The 18,963-nt window shown below is 47.6% G+C and overlaps 1 protein-coding gene across 1 annotated transcript; it reads left to right on the top strand.

The window, feature by feature from the left end:
* Positions 1 to 628: 628 nt before the first annotated feature.
* On the top strand, positions 629 to 17,458 carry CCDC117 (coiled-coil domain containing 117). The gene is made up of 5 exons (XM_074295000.1): positions 629 to 1,011; positions 5,204 to 5,254; positions 8,484 to 8,708; positions 9,420 to 9,557; positions 14,659 to 17,458. Exons 1-5 carry the CDS (start codon positions 845 to 847, stop codon positions 14,903 to 14,905), a joined length of 828 nt encoding a protein of 275 aa, XP_074151101.1. The 5' UTR covers positions 629 to 844; the 3' UTR covers positions 14,906 to 17,458.
* Positions 17,459 to 18,963: the final 1,505 nt, after the last annotated feature.

Here is an 18,963-nt window from a genome sequence, read left to right as displayed (position 1 = left end):
TCGTGGAGAGCAGGAGCGACTGACAGGGGCAGAACAGCCTGTGGGGCTAGCGTGGGATAGGAGCTATAGAGGATGCTTAATGCACGCTTATTGCTGGCTGTCCCATTGTAGGTGCCTAATAAGTGCTGACAGATCCACTGTCGCATTGTAGGTGCCTAATAAGTGCTGACAGATCCACTGTCCCATTGTAGGTGCCTAATAAGTGCTGACAGATCCACTGTCCCATTGTAGGTGCCTAATAAGTGCTGACAGATCCAGAGTCAACAGGCTAGTGAAGCCCTGGGACGAGGAGATTTTATTATAGTTGTCATTGTTATTCATCATTTTTATGGTGGCTAGCGGGAGTCCTAACCCCGCAGACCGTCTCCTCCGCCAACGAAATCGCAGAATGAAGCAGCTAAGTATCCTTTCCTTTATTATGGCGGCCCGGCCACGAAAAGCGAGCCCCAGCGGGTCCACGCACGCGCTCTGCAGCGCGGCGGCCATTTTGGTAGTCCTTCTCGCGGGCTCAGGGGCTCCGACTACATTTCCCAGCACCCTCTTGGAGGCCAGTTGAGGGAAGGAGCGTCCCGGCGTGCCCCGGGAGAGCCCCAAGCGGAGGCTTCTAGAAGTCGTGACGCGCGCGCGGGGGGGGGCGGGGGGCGCTCGTGTCCGCGCCTGCGCTCGTGCCCGCTGCGCGCTTCAGAGGGGTCGGGGTCGGGCCGGGGTCGGGAGCGCGCCTGTGAGGAGGAGGAGGAGGAGGAAGAGAAGGAGCTGGAAGTGGAGGAAGACTAGGACAAGGAGGAGGAGGAAGAAGAGGAGGAGGAAGAAGGAGCGGCTTTTTGCCGCGGCCCGTCCGCCCGCCATGGCCGCGCTGGGCCGGCCCTTCCCGGGGCTGCCCCTCAGTCTGCAGGCGCCGGCCCAGCCCTCCTTCCACGGCCGCCCCTTTCCGGGCCCGGGCGCCCCCGGCCCCGTCGCCCCCGGCCCCGCCGCCCCCGGCCTGGCCGGCCAGCGGAGCCCCGCGCCCCCGAGGCCGGTGAGTGGGGGGGCCCGGCGGGGGGTCCGGCTCTGCGGAGGGAGGGGGGAGATGTGGGGGAGGAGTCTGCGTCCCGCCCCTTCCTCACGCCCCCTCCGGCCGCTTCCGGGCCCTGCGCCCGGGGCCGCCTCCGCCTCGGCTCCTCCCCCTCCCGGCCCAGGGTCACCTGTCCCCCGTGCCCCCGGGGTCCCCGTTCTCCCGGCCCGGGCTCCCCCATTCTCAGGCTCCCAGGGCCTCCTTACTGCTCTCCCTTTCCCTAGGACGGGGTGTTCTGTCCGGCTCCTTTTCCTCCCGGCCAGGAGTCTTCTTGCCCCTCCCTCCCAGGCTTGTTCTGTCACCTGGCTGCCCCTCCTGCCAATCATCTCCCATCTACAGTCTGTACCCGTGTGTATACAGTTGTCCCCCCAGTGCACATAGTGCATACAGTGCATACAGCTGTGGTCCCCTGCATGCACACATTTGCTGGCCTGTTGAGTGGCCCCCACCAGGCCGAGCTCCCGGAGCCCCGGTCTGCCTTTCCCCTTTGCTTGGCCCTGGGCCTGACTCCCCAGGAGACACTTCCCAGGCGGCCCTCCCTCCTCCAGGGCCTCCCTCCTCCTGGGCCTCCCTCCTCCTGGGCCTCCCTCCTCCAGGGCCTCCCTCCTCCTGAACCTCCCTCCTCCAGGGCCTCCCTCCTCCAGGGCCTCCCTCCTCCAGGGCCTCCCTCCTCCAGGACCTCCCTCCTCCAGGGCCTCCCTCCTCCAGGGCCTCCCTCCTCCAGGACCTCCCTCCTCCAGGGCCTCCCTCCTCCTGGGCCTCCCTCCTCCAGGGCCTCCCTCCTCCAGGGCCTCCCTCCTCCTGGGCCTCCCTCCTCCAGGGCCTCCCTCCTCCAGGACCTCCCTCCTCCAGGGCCTCCCTCCTCCAGGGCCTCCCTCCTCCAGGGCCTCCCTCCTCCAGGACCTCCCTCCTCCAGGGCCTCCCTCCTCCAGGGCCTCCCTCCTCCTGGGCCTCCCTCCTCCTGGGCCTCCCTCCTCCTGGGCCTCCCTCCTCCAGGGCCTCCCTCCTCCAGGGCCTCCCTCCTCCAGGGCCTCCCTCCTCCTGGACCTCCCTCCTCCTGGGCCTCCCTCCTCCTGGGCCTCCCTCCTCCTGGACCTCCCTCCTCCAGGGCCTCCCTCCTCCTGGACCTCCCTCCTCCAGGGCCTCCCTCCTCCAGGGCCTCCCTCCTCCAGGGCCTCCCTCCTCCTGGGCCTCCCTCCTCCAGGGCCTCCCTCAGTTTCCTTCCTTCACCAGAAGAGGCGGCTGCCTCCTGCTCCCTCCTCTCACCCCGAGCCCCCCCCTCCACCTTCACTCCCGCTTCCTCCTGCCCCCCAGCAGTAAGCTCTGCCCTGATTGGGCCTCCTCCTCTGGGAGCTCCCAGAGTCAGACCGGCCCGGGGCCAGGGCTTTAGGCTGGGGAGAGCAGAAGGAGCCGGCCCAGCTGGGCCCGAGATGCTTTTCTGCTGCTCTTCCTTCTCTCTGGATGGTCCCACCCCTCGGGTGGCCTTGCCCCCATCCCCCTCCGTGCAGGCTCCTCGAGGCTCTGCCGGGTGGGGTCTCCCGCTTGGGAGGGGAGAGTTCCGGGTCCCCCCCTCCTGGTCTCCCCCTCCAGCCTCTCAGGGACCCGGGATGGAGGGCCCGAGGCGCCGGTACCTCCTTGCTGTGTGCGAGACAGGAGCCGGACTCAGGTCGAACCTGTGGGAAACCCGTTCCCTGGTTCCCTGCCCCGACAGATCGGATGCTTCCAGACCGGCCCCCCGGGCCGGTAACAGACTGCCCGGATAGCTTGGAGAATCTCTCAGAGCCCCTCCAGCCTCCCTCTGGGATGAGGAACACTCACCCCCCTTCCGGGCCAGGTTAACATTTGTAAAGCACGCGGCCAGATCTAATGTGATCTGATCCTCCCTCCCATTGCCCCGGGAGGCCAGTGCTGTTAGCCCGGCTCAGCGGCTGCGCCCTCCCTGGCCGGGAAGCAGCTGAGGCCGGGTTGGCGGTGGTGCTCCCTGTCCCCTTCTCTTAAGACTCCCTCAAGGCTCTGCTCCTGGCTCTATCTTCCCTTCCCCGGCCCCTCTTCTCATTACCTTTACGTGGCTCTCCTCCCGCCTCTCTCTCCTGCATCCGCTCTCCCTTAGAACGTGAGCTCTAAAGTGACCGGGGACCCTGACCTCCATGGTCCGGCCTCCATGTTTGACAGGCCAAGGAAGTAACTTGTGCAAGGTCACAGGGGTCAGGCAGCCAGGACCAGAGTGGAGGCACTCTCCTAATTCAGACGGTCAGCGGTTTCCTCCTGCTTGTAGAAAGGACATGAGCTTCTTGGCTGGTGTGACATTCAAGGCCCGTTTCATAAGGCTTGACTTCCCCTGGGATAGTCAAATGGACAGTTCATTGTTTCCAGCCCTTTGCCTCTGGCTCCCTAATCAAGCACCACCCTTGGGTGCTCTTCTTGTAAGCCCTTCAGCAACCTCTTCCCTGATCTCCCAGGCTCCACTGCTTCCCTGGAAGTCCTCCCCCCCCCCCCCCCCGGGAATCTCTGCCTCCCCACTCTCAGTGAGAGAGTTCATATGCAGGCAGGCGCTAGGCAGATGGGCAGATACAAAGGTGGAAATAATGGTTTTCAGAGCTTCTGGAGAGAGGATAGTGTGGGGCAAAACAACAAGAACAGCATTTGCAGGGCACCCTAAGGTTTGCAACGTGCTTTTAAAATGCCTCATGTTATCCTTTCAAGCAGCTGTGATTCCCATTTTACAGATGAGGAAACTGAGGTAGAAGTCAAGTCAGTGTCCTATTCTGTAAAACATGGATTACCTCCCAAGGTTATTGTGATGATAAAATGAGGTGACGTTTGTAAAGCACTTAGCACATTTTAAAGTGTACAAATATGGACTATACTATTTCTGCCCCAAATCATCCAGCTAGTAGTTTCTGAGAGTGGATTTGAACTTGGGTCTTCTTGACTCCAGGTTCCGCTCTCTCTCTACTGTAGCACCTTGCTGCCTCTGTGTATCTCTCTCTCTGTCTCTCTGTCTCTGTCTCTCTCTGTCTGTCTCTCTCTCTCTGTCTCTCTGTGTGTGTGTCTCTGTCTCTGTCTCTCTCTCTGTGTGTGTGTCTCTCTCTGTCTCTGTCTGTCTCTCTCTCTCTCTGTGTCTCTCTCTCTCTTTCTGTCTCTGTCTCTCTGTCTCTGTCTCTCTCTCTCTTTCTGTCTCTGTCTCTCTGTCTCTCTGTCTCTGTCTCTCTCGTCTGCCTCTGTCTCTGTCTCTCTGTCTCTCTCTCTCTCTGTGTCTCTCTCTTTCTGTCTCTGTCTGTCTCTCTGTCTCTCTCTCTGTCTCTCTCTCTCTCTGTGTCTCTCTCTTTCTGTCTCTGTCTGTCTCTCTGTCTCTCTCTCTGCCTGTGTGTGTGTGTGTGTCTCTCTCTCTTTCTGTCTCTGTCTCTCTGTCTCTCTCTCTCTCTCTCTGTGTCTCTCTCTCTCTCTGTCTCTGTCTCTCTCTCTCTCTCTCTCTCTCTCTCTCTCTCTCTGTGTGTGTGTGTCTCTCTCTTTCTGTCTCTGTCTCTCTCTGTCTCTCTCTCTCTCTCTCTCTCTCTCTCTCTCTCTCTCACACACACACACACACACACACACACACACACACTGATGTGCACTTACACTCACTGTGAGGTGTTTGATTAGATAAGTATAACCCTGGGCAGACTGAGAGATAAGTGCTGTGGAGGAGGAAGAAACACTTGGAGCTATTTGATTTCCCTTTTTCTAACCTGTATTAGCCTTGTTCATGTGCTCCTTCTATCTCCCCCCCCCCCATTAGATTGTGAGTTCTTTGAGGGCATTTATTACCTTATTTCCAGTCCCTCTTTAGGGCCTTTCCCAGATTGGAGCCTGGATTGCCCCAAGGGCCCCTGAGGACCCCTGGCAATCTTCCCCCAAGGAGGAATTAATGTGGAGACAGATGGAATAAAATGCACATCTCAGCCCATTGGGAGGGAAGGAACAAGAGCCAAACAAAATATAAAAGAGCCTGAGATGTTGAAAACTTTTTCATCTAGTATGTAGATGCCCTGTTTCTTATAAGCATCTAAATATTCCATGGAAAGCGATCGTGCTTTAGTTTGCCGCGATGTATAAAAAGTTATTTAACTAAAAGAATTTTCCCCTATTAATGAATTTTCTTTCTATTGACAGAATCTCAGTCCGCTATAGAAAGAAACACAAGCGAGAAGAAGAAGATGATAGGTGAGTTTCATTTCGTTTCGTTTCTACAACTGAATGTTAATATAAATTGAATTTTTTCCTCCTGGCTTACTGGCAGCTTGATGGGCCTTTACAGATTTTATGTTTCTATTTGGGATTCTTGATCATAGAATTTTAGAGCTCTAAGGTGCTTTCTAAATAGCCCACCCTTCCTGTTTTCAGGTGAAGAAACTGAGTCAAAGAGGTAATGTCCCCTAGTCTTTGGCTCTCTGTTTTAGCTTCATAGAATTTCTCTTCCTTGTATCTTCTTTGGGAAATAAAGGTTAACAGAGGCTCTAGTTTAGAGGCATCGAGATGGACACGAAATGGCGAGAGTATAGTTTAGAGCCACGTCAGGAGAGGCTGTTTGGCGCCATGCTGCCTGAGAAGGTGAAGCTCGGGCCCAGCATGGAGCCACTTCCCTAGGCTTGAAGCTTAATGGTCAGCTTTCAGTTCCATATGAAGAATAAACTTCCTATACCAGGCAGTGAGGATAATGGACAGATAATGGACTTGCAATCAGGAGGCTGCATTTAAATTCTGCCTCTCACCCTAATTATAAAGGTGCTGCTGACCTATTAATTAGGGTAGGAGCAAAATTGCATTTCCTTAGTGTTTTAAGGATGTGCAAAGACAACCTTGAAAGAGAGAAACTCCCCTTGAGGCTTTGGGGCTTGGGAGAAGGGTAGGTGTCTTCTTGCCCTCCCCCAGAGTTACACAATTAATACGGGACTGTGGCAGGACTTGAACTCATCTTGCTCAGATTTTGAATCCAGCCCTGCCTTGAGAGTTTAGGGGAAAATTTAGAGAAGAATGGCTTCCCTGTTAGATGTGCTCAATGGTGCTCTCCATTGGCTTTTCTGCTAGCCTTCTCCGTCTTGGTCAAAAAGCAGGAATTTTCCCTGGGAAAACTCGATGTATTTTGTCGGTATTTCAGTATCATTAAACCTAGGGAGTGATACAAGCCAAGCATGTATGTGTCTGACCAGAGGGCTGGATCTCTTAAGGCCGAGTCCTAGCTTTGCTGGTCTTGCCCGGGTGAAGGAAGCCCCCAGAGTATGGGAGTTCTGTCTCTTAAGGTTGCACAACTCCTGACTGAACATTATGTGCATGGCTTTTGTAAATACCACCTTGGGATGTCTTAGCCAAGAATAGGGACAAAAGAATTCTTTTAGATTGTAAAGGGGATGTCCCCTAAAGCAGAAGAAAGTGACCAACTCCCTCCTTCCCCCCACGTTAGGGATCAACCATGTAAGTCCAGGTGGCAGCCTTTCATGGAAAGAAACAATAAAATTATCTTACTAGCACCTGAGAAGTTTGGAACATAGACTCATGAAGAAGGCGTTCACTGCCACCGAGAACAGGAAGAGGTTGTCTTGCTGTCCGGCAGGATGGTCCCAGGCTTTTGTTCTGCAATGGCAGGGGCCAGAGAGAGCCTCGTTAGCTAACAGTTTGCAGGTACTCTTGGCACAAGGTAACAGCTCCCACTTGGGAGCCATGTCAGTAAGACACAAATCTTACTCCCTTTATGACAGCCTTTCCAATTTGATTAAGGAGGGGAATGCTATAGATATAATTTTCCTAGCTTTTACTCAAGTGTTTGACAGAGAAACTGCTACTTTTGTTTTGGAGAAAATGAGAGCTCTGGGCATAAGGATTATGGAGGTGATGCATTCAGAGCTGGTGGAGTGGCCCCTCCAATGGGGAAGCTGAGGGACTGTGCCGGGCCCTGGGACAAAGGTGGAGATGGCATGCTTATCACGTTAGCAGGGGCACAAGTATGAGGTTCTGGTTGATTTTCTGGAGGTCTTGGATCCAGCCTTCGTTTCAGCTGAGTAATCAGGGATAGCAAGGGATAAAGTCCAAAGGTCTTTATTGTCTCCTTCACAGTCTGTCTTCTTCACTTGGGGCCTGGCCAGCTTTCTGGAGGCCCTTCAGATGGGCCTTGGTCTCCGTGGGGGAAGCCGGCGAACAGGCCGGCCACCAGGAGGCTGATGATGATAGAGTGTCTGTATGAGTCTGAGGGCTTGAGCTCCAGCCTCCAGTCCTCCCTCTTCTCTGAGTCTGTCTCTCTCTAGGTCTGACTCTGACCTCATAAATACTCTATTACAATTAAATCCATTCATCATACTGAGGATAAGCCAATCATTCTATCACTAGGGAACCATTATTTGTTGTAAGATTAATTCAATCATACTGAACTATTAATCACCCACTATACTAGATAACCATTGAATTAGCAATTCCACTGAGTTAACACCTTGTGATAATCCTTGTTTCACAAGTCCACTTCTCCAGAATTCTGACCCATTGTACAAAAGCTGCAATGAAGGAGCATGAGGCTGGATCTAATAAAATGAAATTCACTTGCATTTGTTTAACCTCTGTCAGATTGCTTGATGTCTTGGGGAGGTAAGGGAGAGTGGGAGAAAAATATGTAACACAAGGTTTTACAAAAATTAATATTGAAAACTCTACATGTATTTGGGAAAATTACTGAAACAAATAAGTGTGAGAAGGCAGCCTCAAAAGCCAATCTAATGTAATTTTGGACTGCCTTGATTTGGGCAGGGAGGGGTTTTAGGAACAAAGCAGAAGATTTGTTCCATCTGTGCTCTGTCCTGGCCAGATTACATCTCTCACTTGTATCCTCTTTTGGACACTGTAGTCTAAGGATATTGTTAAGATGAAATGGGACCAGAGGAGCGTGCCTAGAATGAGGGAGAGCCTTTAGTCCATGGGAGAATTGGTGGAAGGAGTGGGGATTTTGCAGTCTGGACAAGTGTCAGAAAGAGTATGGTGGCTGTCTGCACATAATTGAAGGGCTCTCAGATGCAAGACTTAATCTCTTTGGCTGACAGGGCAGAGCCTGGAGCATTCAGGCTTTCTATCAGAAAAGGCTTCTCCACCAAGAGCTGTCTCTGGACAGCTGCAGGAGAAGGTGATGGTCATTCATCAGAGTTCTCCAGCAGAGGCTCTTCCTAGAGTGGGGCGTCCTTTGTGGGCTAGCCTTGGGCCTGAAGGCCTAGCTTGGGATTGCCAAATATGCTTTTGTGGCTTAGTCATGAAAAAGGCAGGTGCTGAGCATATAAAGGGGGGGTCAAAGCTGTTGTTTTTATCCTGATGTCCATGAGGGCTTTCTCCTCTTTGTTCCAAATATGAGAAGTTTCTCTTTGATTTGCAAGAAGCTTTAAAATGTCCTGATATTTATTGAATAACTTTATTTTTCCAGTTGTCCTCTCAGAAAGAAGAGACTGACAGAACCTGCGCTCTGTGCCAGTCCTGGGGACTGGCTCCTGCCTGCCCATCAGGGCATAGAGAGTCCCGAGGCAAGTGAGTGCAGGGCTGGCCTCTCTGCATCAGGAATGTTTGATGTTCTCTGTGAGGAAATGGATCAGACAACAGGAGAGCAGCAGTGTGAGGCTGCCCGAAGGAAACTCCAGGAGATTGAAGACAGGTAAAGAGGACTTGTGTGGGCTGCTGGCAGAGCAGTGGGCTCCTGGTGCTGACCCTGCTGTTCCAGGAGGGCTCATCCCTCCTCTTCAGGCTCGGGAGCTTCTAAGAGTTTAAGAAATAGGAAGTACACTTTAATTCTTTAAAGCCAAGCCAAAAGGATATGTTGTGCTGTGTACTTTCTGCATTTAATCAACAAAAAGGATTTTGCCCCTGTTGTATGTAAGGAGTTCTGAGCAATACACACTTTACGGTCAAATATAATAGTTGTTTGTTTTTCACTAAGCCTTCCTAACACACTAATTTAAAAAAAAAATTACTATTTTTCCCTGGTTACTTCTGAAAATAATTTAAAACATTTATTTAAAAATTTTTTAGTTCTAAATTCTCTCCTTCTCTCCCTCCTTTTCCTCTTTCTGAAATACTGATTGAATGATGTTTTTGTTTGTATACCACTTTCTTCCTTCAGTTTCGGGCTATCTCTTTCACTTAATGCTTTTCTTTCTTTTGAGGCAATCAGAGTTAAGTGGCATGCCCAAGGTCACACAGCTAGTAAGTGTCCTTCGACTACAAGGCTGGTGCTTTATCCTGGTACCATCCAGCTGCCTGCATTTATCATTTTTCCTAACCCTTCTCTCGGTTTGGTAGATTCATCAGTATGACTAGTAATGAAATGTCCCTTTCTTTGCCTCTCCTGCTTTCTTGATTTATTCAGGATAATTGATGAAGATGAAGAAGTTGAAGCTGACAGACGCATCAGTGACCTGCCCAGTCTTGTTCTATCGGACACTCTGAAGACAAGCCTGAAGAGTAGTTTTGATGAAGTCCTCACAAAGAAAATCATTGAGTCCATGTAAGTTCTCTTTGAAAGCTTCCATTTGTCTCTTGCTGTAAAAAAACAAGAGTCTTGTACTTAATTTCCCCTTCTTTTTCAGTGATGGTGGGAAAAGTCGAAGGGAAATAGGGTACATTTTTGCTGATTGAAAAAAATTTTAGGGACAGCTAGGGGGCGCAGTGGATAGAGTGCCAGCCCTGAATTCAGGAGGACCCGAGTTCATTATTTATATAATTTTTTCACAGTATATATGCATGAGTAATTTTTTTTAATAATATTATCCCTTGTATTCATTTTTCCAAATTATCCCCTCCCTACCTGTACTCCCTCCCCCCTTGATGACAGGCAATCCCATACATTTTACATGTGTTACAATGTAACTAGATACAATATATGTGTGTAAATATAATTTTCTTGTTGCACGTTGAGTATTGGATTCCGAAGGTATAAGTAACCTGGGCAGACAGATATTAGTGCTAATAATTTACATTCACTTCCCAGTGTTCCTTCTCTGGGTGTAGTTATTTCTGTCCATCATTGATCAGCTGGAAGTGAGTTGGATCTTCTTTATGTTGAAGATATCCACTTCCATCAGAATCCATCCTCATACAGCATTGTTGTTGAAGTGTATAGTGATCTTCTGGTTCTGCTCATTTCACTCAGCATCAGTTGATGTAAGTCTAGGAGGATCGGAGTTCAAATGTGGCCTCAGACACTTAACACTTCCTGGCTGTGTGACCCTGGGCAAGTCATTTAACCCCAGCCTCAGGGGGAAAAAAAATAGAAAAGAAAAAAAAATTAATTTTAAAAATTATCTCTGTAGGAGACACGAGGTAAGGACAAATTTCATCCTTTTCAGAACTATTTGTAGAAATTGCCCTGCCCTGCCCTCTTCTTGAGTCCAAGACCTAGTACTGAGTAACAGTTACTACATTTGCCTTTTGGTGGTTATTAAGTAGTTTCTTCTGGGTGGTGGATGCAGTCCAGGAGAGCTGTTATCTCTCTTGTCCTTCTGGCAGCTCGTCTTCACCCAGTTAGATAGGAAGTTACCAGGTATTTATTCCATGTAAAAGCCATCCTAAGCCCAGGTCAAAAACAATACCCTGATGCATTATTGGGATTACGTAAGCATAGTGACATCTTATTCAACCAGAAGGATACTCTCCTGAGTTGTTGCTGTTCCTTTCATTCTTTTTTTAGCGTTTCAAACACATAGTACAGTAGCTGGCAAATAGGAGGTCCTTAATAAATGCTTATTGATTAATTGATTCAGTTTACTTCCGATAGGATTAAAATCTTTTAAAAATGTTTTATCTTTTCAGTCATCTCAGACATCATTTCCTAAATACATTTTGACAGTTTCTCACACCCTTCATAGAAATTTCTTTTTTTTTTAAGAGTTAAAATAGTTCTGAAAAGGATGAAATTTGTCCTTACCTCCTTTATGCCTCCTGCAGAGATAATTTTTTCAATCAGAAAAAATGTACATTGTCTTCCTTCACCTTTCTGCTTCACCATTGAAAAAGAATAGGAAACAAAACCTTTATTGCAAACATAGAATAAGCAGAACATATTTTGGCATTGGTCATTCCCCTCTCCCCCCAAAATACGTCTCATTCTGTTCTTTGAATATCTCACTTCGCTGTGGGAAGATGAGCAGTATGTTTGTTTCGTGCTTAGTTCTCCAGAATCATTAGTTTTTACACTTAAGTCTTTCAAAGTTGCTTGTCCTTTTTTGTCGTCATATAAATTCTGGTTCTGCTCACTTCATTCTCCATCAGTTCATACAAATCTTCCCAGGTTTTTCAGAAACCATCCCTTTGTCACACTTATTCTAGCGATTAGAACTTCTTCAGCTTTTTCCTGATGGACATCCCCTCCCCCATCTTCTCATTCTTTGCCCCCTCAAAAAGGGCTATATGAATATCCTTAGAATTTGTTTAGATTAGGACTAACTCCTCCCTTAATTTATCTTTCCTCTAATTCTTCCTTTCCCTTTTTCCTTCCTGTTTCCCTATCTAGTAAAGTATTTCCAAATCAGAAAGAAAGAAAAAGAGAGGGGGGTGTGTGTGTGTGTGTGTGTGTGTGTGTGTGTGTGTGGCGGTGTAGGTGTGTGTTCTTGCCTTCTTTGATCATTTGAGATAAAAGTGAGGGTCAAGTATTCAAGCCACTCCCCCCAGCCCTTCTTTCATGGTTGTACAGACTATTTGCATACCTCAGTTATTAAAAGATCATTTCCCCTAATTTTCATCTCCGTTTCCCCCAGTGTACTCCTCTTCTCATTTCCAGTCTTTTAAGGTTGAGGCATAACAGAACTAACTCCTGGATTTTCTGTCTAAATAACTTTATGTAACCTCTGATATTTCAAAAGGAACACATATATCCTCTCCTGTCACAAAAACATAAGCAGTTTATTTTTGTTTACTGTAGTTTCTTAGTTTGTTGAATTTCACCTTTTTATGTTTCTCTTGATTCCTATGTTTGTGTTTTTCCCAGGAATGGTTAGAAGTTCAGTAAGATCCATTTTTTTCCCATGTAGAATTATAATACATATTCCCCTCCCCCCCTGAGGCTGGGGTTAAGTGACTTGCCCAGGGTCACACAGCTAGGAAGTGTTAAGTGTCTTGAGACCAGATTTGAACTTGGGTCCTCCTGAATTCAAGGCTGGTGCTCTCTCCACTGCGCCATCTAGCTGCCCCTATAATACATCTTCTTAACAGAAAAATAAGTTATTCTTGGTTATAAACCTATATCCTTTGTTTTCTGGACTGTTGTATTCCAAGCTCTGTACTCCTTCATGGTGGTTGCTACTAAATTGTGTGTGATCCTGATTATAGCTTCTTAGTATTTGTGATTTTTAGGATGTTTGTTGCTTAGACGAGATTTTACCTATTGTACCAAGTTTTTAATTCCTTTTCCAATTTCTTCTGTAGAAGAAAATTTTTCCTCCAGTTTTTTTTTTTTTTAGAGCTCTCATTTATGAACACATTTTTGATTCTTTTTCATTCCTGCTTTATCTTTTCCAGCAATTCTAGTTGAATTTGTGTCCAAGCTTTGTTTTTCTTTGAGATTTCGTAGAAATTTTGGAATCATTCCCTTCTGGGTTCATTTCTTAAGCATCCTGTTGCCATAACAGCTTGTTATGATAAGATTATTTTGTTTGTATTTCCTGAATTCAGACTTGATATTAGAGCCAGACTCTGCACAGTTCTGGAAAGAAGGCCTGGTCTGATCCTGCTGTTACTTTGATGGACTATTACATCTTATATTATTCCAAGCTCTGAGGGACAGCTTAGTTTGGGATCTGGCAAACTTTCAATGCTCACAAAGTGGTCTGAGCCAGGACACAGTCTGATCACTGCCTCCTGGTCTGAATTCTGCCAATTGCAGCAGATTTGGCCTGTGGGCTTTGTTTCAGAGATTCAGTAGATTCTTGTTGAACTCAGCCCTTATTAGCCAGCTGGGAAGCTTTGCTCTTTCAGAGCAACAGAACTCCAGGCTTTCTCCTTGGTTTGGAATTCCTGTCCTGATTGTTATGCTGTAGGCTTCCAACTGAGCTGGAGGCTAAAATGAGACCCGGTTCTGCTGCTGGTTTCTTGTTCTGTACGTAGCCTTGACTGGTGACTGGTCACTTCAGCCTGGAAGCAACTCCCTGGCCTCAGATCCCCTCTTCAGTCCAGCCCCAGCCCTGTCACTTGGAACTCGGTAGTGAGCAACAGAACCACCTGTTTCAGCACTGTGCAAGATTTAAGCTTCTCTGTGCTGTATGAGATGTTTCTTCCATGTACACTCTTGGCCAAATCCTGCATTGGTGTTCTTAGACCTTTCTGTCTCCTCCTGCTGACCTTAGATGAGAAAATGACTCACTGTGATATTTTTCCCCCCTTGGATTTCCTGATGAAAATTTGGTTGATGTGTTTTCTAGATATGTTTGAAGAGATTTTTGGGGGGTGGAGCTCACTATATAGCCTTCCTGTTTCTCCACCATCTTGGCTCCTTTGACACACAATTCTAACAGACTTAGGTGACCTTTCCCCAGATAAAGAAAGGGTGTGAAACATGCAAAAATGTTTGTGGCAGCCCTTTTTGTAGTAGCAAGAAACTGGAAACTGAGGGGATGCCCGTCAATTGGAGAATGGCTGAATAAGTTGTGATATATAAATGTTATGGAATATTATTGTTCTGTAAGAAACAATAAGCAGGAGCAGCTAGGTGGTGCAGTGGATAGAGCATCAGCTCTGAAGTTAAGAGGACCTGAGTTCAAATTTGGTCTCAGACACTTAACATTTCCTAGCTGTGTGACCCTGGGCAAGTCACTTAACCCCATTTGCCTCAGCCAAAAAGAAACAATAAGCAGGATGATTGCAGAGAAGTCTGGAGAGATGAACTGATACTTAGTGAAATGAGCAGAAATGAGGAGATCATTGTACACGGCAGCAACAAGATTATATGATGATCAATTCTGATGGATGTGGCTCTCTTCAACAGTGAGATGATTCACACCAGTTACAATTGTTTAATGACAAAGAGAGCCATTTACATCGAGAGAGAGACTGTGGAAACTGGATGTGGATCACAACATAGCATTTTCATTTTTCCTGTTGTTGTTTGCTTGCATTTTATTTTCTTTCTCATATTTTTTTCCGGTTTGATTTGATTTTTTTTGTGCAGCAAAATAATTGTATGAATATGTATGCATATATTGGGTTTTTAAAAAAAGAACGAGAGAAAAGGGTGTGAATAGTGAGGATCTGCTAGAGGCAGAGGCAGATTCTCCTGAATCCTTCTCAATCCTCCCTCCCTCCCTCCGCAACTACCTCATTGTTTACCATCTTGTTTTTATTTTGCATTCTCTAGATACTTATACACATAGACTTCCCTGATAGCACATGGACTCCTCGGGCAGGGACTCTCATTTTTGTCTCTGTATTCCCAGCCTCCATGGTGCCTGGCACACAGGCGTGCTTAAAAATGCTTCTTTGTTGGTTCTCATGCCAGTGATTCTCTCTTCCAAATCAGTTTGAGTTTTCAGGCGTAAGGTTTAGGTAGGAAACATGAACATATGTCCTGTGACTCCATTTGTCGGAGCTTTAATTAAAAACTATATTTCATTTCTTAGGAGCCGTCCTTCCATGGAGTTGGTCCTCTGGAAACCTCTTCCGGAACTCCTTCCGGATAAGCCAAAGCCTTCACCTTGTGCTAAGAACTACGAAGAAAAGTCTGGAAGGGACCAAAGTAAGCACACGGGAGCTGGCGCTGCTTTCCATCAACAGACTGAGCTCTTTTCTGAGCCCCAACAAATAGGGGTCCCTCTCTACAGTAGCCTAGATGCAGCCGGCTGCACAGAGGAAGAGATGGAACTTTAGAAAATTGGTTCAAAAACTTGTGTGAAATTCTTGAAGGCTCTTTTGTTGGTTGTGTAAGCCTCTTAGCCTAAGGACTTGAAAGTTGTATGTGGGGTATAATATCTCTACCTGTGATTTATAAAAAAAAAAAAATCTTGATTTGGGCAGCTTCTTACCGGATTCAGCATCTTCCCAAGGAAGCTTCTCTTTGGAGTAAGCTGTCTTCTAGGAGGCTTATTGGGAATGTCAAATCACTGCCTGTGGGAAAAAGTTAGAGGACTTGGATGTTAGGTGTTGGGTCACCCTTCATATCATCTTCTGAACATTAAAAGATTTTGGGAGAATGCTCTCCATGAGATGTTCAGAAAACAAATCAGGAGAGAGAGGTTTGGCTGTTAAGACACAGACTCGGTCTTGGCAGAAGTGAATTCAGTTGACTAGTGAATTAGTGGAAAGAAGGTAAACTGTCTGAACCTCTTGGTCAAGAGCACCAGGGGTTGGGGAGCTTGTGTGCTTGCTGCTCGTGGTCTGCTCGCTGGAGCGCCTGCCATTTCTAAAGGGGCTCAACTTTTTTGCCTCCGAAGAGCAGTGCAAGGCAGAGAAGGCCTTGGAAGGCTCTACACCTGGTGCTGCTATTATTCTGCCTCAGTTTGCTGTACCTAATTGATAAAGCTTGGTGTTTCAGTGATATTTCCAGCCTACGTGCTGTTGGATGGTATAAGTGCTTTGAGTTGAACTTTGATGATTGAGTGTAGCTCGTGTAAATTTGGCGATAGAATGATATCCTTTAGGCAATCCTGAGAAAGTGTTTTCATTCTGCTAAATCCAGAGCTGAGGGCATATGAGAAAGGACCGTTGCTTTAGCCAGAGGCCTTGATAGGGCTGGATTTAGAAGCCCAGGGATGAGTTGATGATCTGAGCTGGCAGAGGGCCTCTGTTGGGATATACAGAACTAGCCTGTTGGCTCGGTGCTCTGCCTATTACAATGACCTCACACTTGATAATTCTCCTGCCATTAAGGAACCATCCGAGCTTCTGCATTGACGACGTGGAGATCGAGGGTTTGGTTCTCTCAGGAGGGGCTAGCCCAGAGAGCAGTTGACTTGAGCTGCCATACGGATTAGGTCCCCCAATCCCTCGACTACAAAAAAAGTTTCGTGCAAAGGTCTTTCCATGCCACAGGTTGGGACTGATTTGGCAGAACCCTCCCCCTTTGTAGCAGCCTGATCATCCAGATAGGAAGCTTTGTGTCCATAGAGCGGGTTCCAGGACTCGACTCCCTCGCCTTGTTGAAGCTCTCGCTGAAGTCTCTGGCCTCGGAGAAGGCCAGCCTGCCACTGGGTCTGGTTCTGCTCTTGCCTCTGTTGCTTTGGCTTTCACTATTTCTGCCTGTATAGTCAGGAAAAATAAATGTAATGTTTAATATTTAAACTATTTAATGTCTATACAGGAAAAAGCTATTCACATTTCAAACCAGTATTGAAGCCAGATGGAAACCAGCTAATCATTTCTTATTCTTGGACTTGGAGCTGAATGTAAAGTGTCCTTAGAAATGTGCCCCTTCTTGTTCCTCTCTTTTGGAGACTGGCTGACCTTGCTCAAGTCATGGGAACTGGCCAGCTCCAGCCCCAGTGTCATTCTTTCCTGGGACCAACGTGTAAACGGAGTAGCTGAAAAGATGGTTGGAGTGCAGAGTACTCTAGGGGGGTAGCAAGAGGACTAACGGGCGACATCCCAGAAGTTGGGGTGAGCTCCGGTGGGAGGGAGGGCAGAAAATGCGATGCAGGCTCCCACACCAGGGGCTCCCCTTCATGGTTGAGCAGAGGCACGCTGGGGCGTGCGGCTCTGGACGAGAAGGTCTTTGACCTGGGGAGCCTCGGGAAACTCGGGGTCGGGGAGAGTTTTGACTCTCAGACCCATTATTTCTGCAGAGAACTAAGTATTTCATGTTCCTTTCTGGGCTTTCATTCTCGCTTGTATTGATAACAGACATTGTTCCTTCTTCACCCCCTTTGGTGCTGACTTCTCCGAGCCATCTCTTGGCTCTCACTTTGCCTCGGCTTTTTTTTTTTTTTTTTTTAATCTTTTTTTCTTTTGTAGCATCACGCTTCAGCTTTTTGAAAGGCCTTAGGGGTTTCCTAGTGAGTTCACTTGTATATTTTGTTTCATCTGGATCCTGCAGCATGGACCAGGAGTCAGTGAGCATTGGAATTGTGAGGAGGGGACTTTTACCTGAAAAGAGATCTCCACAAAGCAAATGGCGATTTCCTGCAAGTTCTGACCTAAGGTGAAGGGTTTTTGATTACTGCCAAACAAGTGAGGTCAACTCTCACAAACCTGGTCGAAGACAGAAAGAATTGCTCTCCATCCTTGGAAAAGCGGGGAGAGCGAGAGCTATTACAAATGAATGTCGATGCGCAAACTTCACTTGTTAATTTGGGGCTTTGGTAGTAACTGGGACGAGAATGATCGACCAGGGAAATACTGGAAGTTGTTGGCTGTTTTATTTCAAATGAAAATCTGGTCTGTCTGTATGTCATAGTTTTCAATAAATCTTTAAGTGTTTTGGATTCTTTAAGATGACTGGGACCCATTTCTCCAATTCCCAAGGTTAGTGTTAGCTTAGAAAAACCTGACCTCCGGGGAATTCCCATCGCTAGGCAGAAGAAGGGTCGGGTCCCAAATCTCCTTTTAGGGGTCACAGGGAAGATGTTTCTGAAGGATGCAAATTGGTTTTTTAAAAGTTCTATTCCTTTCAAAACAGTTAGGTTTAAGATAACCATCCATGATGGCTAAAAGATCCCATTATAAATATGGACATGGAAAACTTCTAAAAGCTTCATGGAGCAAGAAAGGGGAATTTTTCCAACTCTCATCCACTCAAGACATACTTAGAGGAATTTCTGTTTTTCCTAAATCCAAATAAACCCCTTTCTCCTCTTCCTTTGCTCATTTTCCTATTTCACTGATCTTTGGATGGAATTGATCTCTTCCAGAGTCCTAACTCGGGACAGTGGAGAGTGTTGACCTTGAGGTCAGGAATGCCTGAGAGAATGAATGAATGAATGAATGAATGGTTTATTAAGGCCTGTTGAACACGGGGCTAACTGCTAGGTATACAGATAGAAGTGGGATTCACTTCCTACACTCTCAGTCTAATGGGGGGAGCCGCAGCACGTGGCTTTTCAGCTACAAGTCAGATGGCAGGTCCCATGGTGCCCAGGGGCTGATAAAGCAGATGGACTGATTTTTTTTTTTAATTAATTTATTTTTAATACACATTGTGTATTAAATTGGATTGTGTTGGGAGAGAAAAATCAACACAAAAGGGAAAAGCCATGGGAGAGAAAAAGCAAAAGAAGTGAACCTAGCATGTGTTGATTTATGTTTGGTCTCCATAGTTCTTTTTCTGGATGCAGATGCCATTTTCTGTCCAAAGTCTATTAGATTGCCTTGAATGGTGGCTTTCCTTAATGTCACTGGTTCTTGGGGTCCAGCCCAGAAAGTGCTGGTTCCTACCTCTCCTCCCGGGGCCTTGCTGTTGAATGCAGCCATATTGTAGGGCTGACTGGGCCCCCTCTCCTGAGGATTTCTGCCCAGCAGCAGGTCTGGGGGTGTGAGCAGAGCCTGAGGGAGATGCTGCTCCCTCCTCTCTCCCCCGTGGGGCCCTGCAGCCTCAGTGAAGCTGGCTTGCTGCTTGGGGTGGGGTTTTGTGGCTGGCCCACTGCAGACCCTTCCTCACCTCTAGCTCGGAGATCCAGGACACATCTCCCTGAACCTGTGTAAAAGGTAAATTCGCTCTCCCCCCCACCCAAGGGTGATTGGGAGGATCCAGTGAGGTGAATGTGTGAGGGGGAAACCGTCTCGCTCCATGGAGGGACTGGGGTCAGTTGGACCTGAATCCCATTGGTCAGTCGGTCTGGATGGGCCCTTCTCGGAATCATGTTTATACCTGAAAATACAATGTCGGATTATAAGAGAAGCCAGTTACAGTGAAGTGAGCCACTTTAAAACAGGTAAGTAAAAATAAGCCGATGGTGCAAGGTCTTTAGTGCATCAGGGCACTAGGGGGCAGCGTG

This window comes from Sminthopsis crassicaudata, chromosome 1 (assembly GCF_048593235.1).
Source record: "Sminthopsis crassicaudata isolate SCR6 chromosome 1, ASM4859323v1, whole genome shotgun sequence".
Classification (NCBI taxonomy): domain Eukaryota; kingdom Metazoa; phylum Chordata; class Mammalia; order Dasyuromorphia; family Dasyuridae; genus Sminthopsis; species Sminthopsis crassicaudata.
Note: the sequence above shows the minus strand (reverse complement) of the source record. Positions and strands in the feature narration are given on the sequence as shown.

Coding starts and splice junctions, on each gene's coding strand:
- CCDC117 (XM_074295000.1), top strand. CDS start 845: ATGGCCGCGCTGGGCCGGCCCTTCCCGGGGCTGCCCCTCAGTCTGCAG. Junction 5,255..8,483: donor CGAGAAGAAGAAGATGATAG/GTGAGTTTCATT, acceptor TTATTTTTCCAG/TTGTCCTCTCAGAAAGAAGA. Junction 9,558..14,658: donor AAGAAAATCATTGAGTCCAT/GTAAGTTCTCTT, acceptor TTCATTTCTTAG/GAGCCGTCCTTCCATGGAGT.